Source organism: Gracilinanus agilis, chromosome 1, assembly GCF_016433145.1.
Source record: "Gracilinanus agilis isolate LMUSP501 chromosome 1, AgileGrace, whole genome shotgun sequence".
Lineage (NCBI taxonomy): Eukaryota > Metazoa > Chordata > Mammalia > Didelphimorphia > Didelphidae > Gracilinanus > Gracilinanus agilis.
In genome coordinates, this window is record NC_058130.1 from 230,513,534 (window position 1) to 230,521,621 (window position 8,088).

Consider the following 8,088-nt stretch of genomic DNA (forward strand, 5'->3'; position numbering starts at 1 on the left):
ATGTTAATTGCACAACATAGAATTCCTTTAGTAAGTAGTCTTTCTAAATATGATATACATGGGAAAAGCTTCAGAGATAATTCAGAACTAAATAAATGTCCAAGAATCTATGCAGAAGAGGAATCTTTGAAGTATAAAGGATTTGAGAAAGTTTTCAACCAGGATTTACAGCTTAATCTCCATCATATTCAACATTCTAGAGAGAAATCCTATAAATGTAATGAATGTGGGAAAGCCTTCACCAAGTGGGCAAATCTTACTCGACATCAGAGAATTCATTCTGGAGAAAAACCCTTTAAATGTAATGAATGTGGGAAAGCCTTCACCCAAAGGGCACAACTTACTCAACATCAGCTTACCCATAGTGGAGAGAAACCATTTAAGTGTTATGAATGTGGAAAGGCCTTTACTCAAAGGGCACATGTAACTCAACATCAACTTACCCATAGTGGAGAAAGACCTTATAAATGTAATGAATGTGGTAAAGCCTTCACCAATCGAGGAATACTTACTGATCATCAGAGAATTCATTCTGGAGAGAAACCTTATAAATGCAATGAATGTGGGAAAGCCTTTACCAAGAGGGGAATACTTACTCAGCATCAGAGGATTCATTCTGGAGAGAAACCTTATAAATGTAAAGAATGTGGGAAAGGCTTCAACAGGAGTACACACCTTACTTTACATCAACACACTCATAATCAAGAGAAACCATTTAAGTGTAATGAGTGTGGGAAAGCCTACAGCCAGATTTCACAGCTCAATACTCATCAAAGAGTTCATTCTGCAGAGAAACCCTATAAATGTAATGAATGTGGGAAAGCCTATAGTCAGATTTCACAGCTTAAAATTCATCAAAGAGTTCATTCTGGAGAAAAACCCTATAAATGCAGTGACTGTGGGAAAAGTTTTAACAGGAAAACACATCTTACAAGGCATCAGAGAATTCATAGTGGAGAGAAGAACCTTGCCCATAATAGAGACTTAATGAATGTTTGTTGAATTGAAAATGAATTGCTTGTTGAATTCTAAGAAGCCTAAACAGCATTGCTATAATTTACAAGACTAGCTACTTTTCAAAAAAGAAAATGTTAGTCATGCATGCTTGATGAAGTTATGCTAATCTTTTAATAATTTCTACATCCTTATTCAAGTATATATTAAATTTAATATTGCATTACTATTATAGCTCTGTGTGTTGTGTGTTCCTTTCTGAGCTTTCTTCTCTTTTATGTATTTTTTCTAATATTTTTATTGACATGTTTGTCTTTTTTCTCTTTTTTTGTCATATTCACCTATGCTTTGTAAAAAATAAAATGAATATATAATGATAACTTTAAAAATATTATGGTTTTTATAAGGCTTATTAGTATTCTTTAGAAAATAAAGCCAGCCACGTGCCATGCTAGCTTAGGCTATTTAAGCAGCCCACTGTACCCAGCTCTCACCATTCCTCGATAGGTAGCCAAGAGGAAGTGAAACGCCAGCCCCTCAATTTTATCCCTCTGTCTACATCATTGCATAATGACAGGAAGCCTGTGGACTCATGGGAAATGTAGTTCAAGAACCCCAATATTTCTAATAACACATTCCCCCCCTGAGAGCCAAGGAAGATTGGTCTCCCTGAAGGCTCTTGTAAACATAACCAACTTTTAAATTACAGTAATTTGGGGATAAAAGGAAAAAAAGGACAATTCCAATGATCCAATGATTGCTAGGCACATTGACAAAAAAGCCAATTGGGGCCAATCCCCTTTGGCATAAGAGTGTACATTCAAAACAAATGCATTCAATCCCCCACAGTTCAATCAGCTGCACCCCAAAGTTCATTGTGGATCTTCTTGATGCAGTATAGGTTTCTGCAGGCATCTTCATGATGCCTTCTCCAAACAGTTCACTTTCTGGATTTGGGGAGGTAGCAAATTTCTTATCCTGAAATTACTCTCAAAAGAATTTAAACTTTACAATATAAATTATAATACATACCCCCCTGAGGAGAATAATAACACATTTCCCCCCTGAAGAGGATAGAGACAAACACCCAGATCAGCTAAGGATACATGGTTGAATTATGGGAGTGTATGAATCAATTATCAAAAGAAATTTAAAAAATCAAAAAATGCAAATTAAAAAAAGAAACAACTTGTCAAAATATAAAATGTCAAAATCTTATGTGCAAAAATGTAAGTAAAGGAAAAATAAACTTATAACAGGTCCTTGAATCAGGGACCAATTAAAGTGATTTCTATCCCTCAGGCTATAGGACAAAATGCAGTAATATTACACTTACCCATTGGCAGCCAAGACTACAGGAAGTTGCCATACTCTAAGAGAGAAAAAAGGACTAGATTTTGTGAAAGAGGGAAATGTCATTCCCTGATCCGATTTGTCTTCACTCTCAGGGATGGGGGAACCAGGATGATAGCCAACCTTTGGTACTTGACTAGGATGTGGCTCAGGGAAAGCTGATCTCTAAATATGTCGGAACAGCCACAATCTCGAACCCCAAACACTAGGTTCAAGTCCTTTAGTATTGGTGTAGAAATTCATCAATCCTCTCAGGACTGGTTTGGTCTTTTTTGACTGTGCTTCTAGGCACTGTGCAGATTCCCATCAGGATTGATTGGTCTCCTTGACCTTGTGCTTCTTTGCACTGTATCTCTTTTGTCCCCTTCTCCTGGAATCAGACACAGTCATTAATCACAGTTCAATAAAATTTATCAATAAATGGCAGATTTCCATAGTCTAAAGCTTTTGGGAATGCATTAATATAGCAAATATATATTTATATTAAATGCATATCACTGCAAAATTAAAAAAAGATTAATATTGATAATGTGTTCAAGTAAAAAAATGAGAGAAAAACCCTCAAATACTGTATTGCACATACAAGGGAAAAGAATAATAAAAGAATGTTTTAAAAAATCAAAAATAGGGGCAGCTGGGTAGCTCAGTGGATTGAGAGTCAGGCCTAGAGACAGAAGGTCCTAGGTTCAAATCTGGCCTCAGACACTTCCCAGCTGTGTGACCCTGGGCAAGTCACTTGACCCCCATTGCCTACCCTTACCACTCTTCTGCCTTGGAGCCAATACACAGTAGTTAAGGGTTTATATATATAGTTTAGAATTAGCGAAAGGTTTCTCACCCAAAAATGAGGTCCATTTTCTTTTTAACTTGGCCATGAACTACTGTGAATGCAAATTATTTTTACAAAATAGCAGATTTCTAAAACAGTACTATAGTAGATAATACACATTCAAAGAAGTACCAAAATTCCCCAAAATTACAATAACACATTTAATGACAATAGCAAACAAAACTGTCATATAGGATTCACATGAGTTTCTATATAGCCACTTGCTGTGTGATCTTTTAAAAAAAATCTATATTTTGTCACAAATTCTATGGGTATAGCAAATCTTTTAACCTTGGCTGAAATATCTTTAACAAAATTTATTTCTGCCATCATCCAAGATGTGGCAGAACCTAGAAAAAATGCAAAGCTTATAAAAAAAACTTTTTGGGTCTAAAATATCAACAAGAATTTAGATCATTCTGGTGGAGTAGAGTAAATTGAAGAGTTACAAATATTAAAAAATTATTTTGAAGCTACTATGCTTCAGAGAAAATCCTTTACACCTCCCAGATGAGATTATAACCCATTGTAGGGTAATTAAGCCTCTTGGGCATCTCACTCCCTCTGGTATGGGACTATAACAAAATGTCCCACTCATTTCATGTGGAACAGAGAATTAAATAGTGAAAATCATTTTAGATTTCTCATCCATTACATTTTTACAAATGCAAAAGTGGAGCTAAAATAGTGTCACTGCACATCTCTTCAACTACCAATGGACCCTTATTTCTTGTTACAAATACTCTGCCTGCAGAGGCAGGCAAATGATACTAGATATCTAAAATAACTTCTAAAGGCTCCTTAAAATCAATTGAGATGTTTAGTTCATAAAATTCTCCAAAAGTTGTATACAATTGTCAAAATAGAATAAAAACTGTTACGGCAACATTTGATCTCGTGGAAGAGTTTGTGTAAGTTGAATGCATTTTTACAATGATATTTGCTTTATACAGACATGGGAAGGCCCAATAAAATCATGTAACAGAATTTATCTAATAGCCAAAAACACAGTAGTTTAGAATTATTCAGCCTAGAAAGTATAGGAATAGAAGGACCTTTTCTAAAAATAATAAATGACATATATCTAAAACCATCAATGAGCATCATATGCAATGGGGATAAATTAGAAGCCTTCCCAATAAGATCAGGAGTGAAACAAAGATGCCCATTGTCACCTCTATTATTTAACATTGTACTAGAAACATTAGCAGTAGCAATTAGAGAAGAAAAAGAAATTGAAGGTGTTAAAATAGGCAGTGAGGAGACCATGATAACACTCTTTGCAGATGATATAATGGTCTACTTAAAAAATCCTAGAGAATCAACTAAAAAGTTAGTGGAAATAATCAACAACTTTAGCAAAGTTGCAGGATACAAAATAAATGCACATAAATCATCAGCATTTCCAAATATTTCCAACGCATCACAGCAAGAGTTAGAGAAATTCCATTTAAAATCACTCTATACAATATAAAATACTCAGGAATATATCTGCCAAGACAAACACAGGAATTATATGAACACAACTATGAGACCCTTTCCAACAATTAAAACTAAATCTAAACAATTGGAAAAATATTGATTGCTCATAGGTAGGATGAGCTAACAATAAAAATGACCATCCTGCCCAAATTAATTTACTTATTTAGTGCTATACCTATCAAACCACCAAAAAACTTTTTTTACTGAATTAGAAAAGGCTATAACAAAGTTCATTTGGAAGAACAAAAGACCAAGAATATCAAGAGAAATAATGAAAAAAAATATGAAGGAAGGTGGCCTAGCAGTACCAGATCTTAAACTGTACTATAAAGCAGCAGTCATCAAAACAATACAGTATTGGTAAAGAGACAGAAGGGAGGGTCAGTGGAATAGACGGGATATGCAACCTCAGCAAGGCAGTCTATGATAAATCCAAAGAACCCAGCTTTTGGGACAAATACCAACTATTTGCCAAAAATTGCTGGGAAAATTGGAAAAAAATATGGGAGAGATTGGATCTAGATCAACATCTCATACCCTATATCAAGATAAATTCAGAATGGGTGAATGACTTGAATATAAAGAAGGAAACTATAAGTAAATTAGGTGAGCACAGAATAGTATACTCGTCTGATTTCAGGGAAAGGAAAGATTTTAAAACCAAGCAAGAGTTAGAAAAAATTACAAAATGTAAAATAAGTAATTTTGATTACATTAAACTAAAAAGGTTTTGTACAAACAAAACCAGTGCTACCAAAATTAGAAGGGAATCAACAAATTGGGAAAAAATCTTTATAACAAAAAACTCTGACAAAGGTCTAATTACTCAAATATATAAGGAGTTAAATCAATTATGCAAAAAATCGAGCCATTCCCCAATTGATAAATGGGCAAGGGACATGAATAGGCAATTTTCAGATAAATCAAAACTATCAATAAGCAGCCAATGGTCAAAAGATCAGGAACAGAAGCAGCAGGAATAGGCAGCTGGAGCTATCAGCAGCAGCGTGGCTTTTACTAAATTTATTTAAGTTATCTTAAAAAATTGTGAGTTCTTTTTCCAAACTTTTGGACACCATTAATGTAAAAAATAAAATGAATATATAATGATAACTAAAAATTTTATGGTTTTTACATTGGAAATGTGTGTCAGCTACTGGGGATTGGGGGGTGGGTTGGGTGGAGGGGAGAGTAAAAACATGAATCATGTAACCATGGAAAAATTTTCTAAAAAATAAAAATTAAAAAAATATATATTATGGTTTTTATAAGATTTATTAGTAGTCTCTTGAAAATAAAGCCATGTGCCATGCTAGTGTAGACTGTTTAAGCAGCCTGCCATTCCCAGCTCTTACCATGCTGCAATAGGTAGCCAAGAGGAAGTGAAACTCTAGCCCATCAATTTTATCCCTTTGTCAACGTCATTGCGTAATGACAGGAAGCCAGTGGGCTCATGGGATATGTAGTTCAAGGACCCCAGTATTTCCAATAACACACCTTCCACTTGCTCCAACTCACTCACCTTAAATAAAAGCCTTCTCTTATAAAAAATATAGTCAAATAAAGTAAATCCATACATTATTTATATTTGAAAGTGCATGTTTCATCCAGTATTTCTATTCATCACCTTGTTGCCAAGGTGGCACTTCACAATCTGCACCAGATGGCATCTAAGTCTTCCCAGATTTTTCTGAATCTTTTGTTATTTATTATGTAATTCTCCATTACATTTCATATGAATTTTCCAGTTGATGACTTCCTCCTTAGTTTTTTGTCCTATGCTGCAATAAAGATTGATGTTATGAATATTTTTCTATATATTAACTCTTTCCCACTTTTTAAAATCTCTTTGGAGTACATGCATAATAATGGTATCATTGGATTAAAATTTAATGACCTCTTGGGCATAATTCCAAATTGTTTTCCAAAATAATTAAACTAATTCAAAACTCCTCAAGAGTCCATTAGAGAGCCTGTTTTCCTATAGCCCCTCCAATAATTGTCATTTTCTTTGTAGTCATCTTTGCCAACTTAATGGATCAGAAGTAGAACTTAAGATTGTTTTAATTTGAATTATTTTAATTTTCACATTTCTTTTTAGATTTAGGTTTATTAGTTTATATTTGGACAATTTTTTCACTTTGTGGTTGATGGCTTGTACTTCTTTAGAGAACCACCTGTTTATGTCATCCATTTTAAAAGTTGGGGAATGACTTTTTCTTATAAATTGTTATAATTTCTTATTTAGATCGAAGAGCAGATCTTTGTCTGAAAAATGTCCAGCAAAGATTTTCCCCCTTATTTGACTATTTTCCTTCTAATTTTAACTGGATTGATTATCTTTTTCTAGAAAATTTTCAATTGAAAGTATGAAAATTATACATTTAATTTCCTTAAGTAATCTTTATCACTTGCATGGTCAATAGCTCTCATCCATTGTGAAAATTCTCTCTTTTTCTTCTCTAATTTATTTCTTAAAATTTATTTCATATTTGTCACTCATCCATTTAGAGCTAATAGTGGTAAATATGGCATTAAATGTTGGTCTAAATCTAATTTCATTCAGACTACTTCTCTTTTTCCCTGGCATTTTTTTTGTCATTTCAGGAAGTCCTTAACCTATAGGCTGGTGTTCTTGAATTGATTATGCATAATATTATTACTGTGTTTGATTGCTTCTGGGTCTTGTGTGCTTAATCTGCTCGTCTGATCATTTTATTTACTCATTTATACTACTACCAAGTAGTTTTGATGGTTACTGCTTTGTATAGGATATGCTGAGATTATATACTGCTAGCCTCCCTTCCTACATTTTTCAATATTTCCCTTGAAATTCTTTTTTTTATTTTTTTATTTTAATTTTAGTTGTTGTTACTCTGAACTTGAAAAACACTAGCAACACAAACCATAAATGAAAGAGAATAGAAATAAAAAATTGTATCTGTGAATTTTTTAAATTCAACTTAGATTTTAAAAATTATAATAAATATAACACGCTAATTTCAGAGCTCTCCATGTGTTTGTCTCTATCTGACTTTAGGCATTTTTTTTTTTTAGTCGCTCAAATTCATTGATCTTCCTCTTACAAAAATGTTTCAAGATGTAAAATATCACTTACAGACTATTTTGGCTGCATCTCAAAAAGTTTGGGTAAGTTATCTCATTATTTTCCTTGATGAAATAATTGTTTCTATGTTTTTCCTTTGGCCTATCAGTTTTTTAGGATTAGTTATTCTTCATTTTCAGTTTGAATTCTTTCTTCAAATGGCCTTTATTGATTATCATTTTTATTAGTAAATTTGCTTAAATAGGTCTACATTTCTGCATTTGCTTATAAAATTTGATGTCCTAGCATGGGCTTAATTTTTGAAAAAGTACTGTGCACAGTGGTGATATCCATATACATACATAGAGAAAGAGAGAAATATCTACATGTTCACATATATGAATACATATATAATATAATTATA

The 8,088-nt window shown here is 33.2% G+C and overlaps 1 protein-coding gene across 1 annotated transcript; it reads left to right on the plus strand.

The window, feature by feature from the left end:
- LOC123250183 (zinc finger protein 239-like) lies at positions 1–1,178 on the plus strand. Its single transcript, XM_044679208.1, has one exon. The coding sequence runs from the start codon at positions 1–3 to the stop codon at positions 1,000–1,002; it is 1,002 nt and encodes a 333-aa protein (XP_044535143.1). The 3' UTR covers positions 1,003–1,178.
- Positions 1,179–8,088: the final 6,910 nt, after the last annotated feature.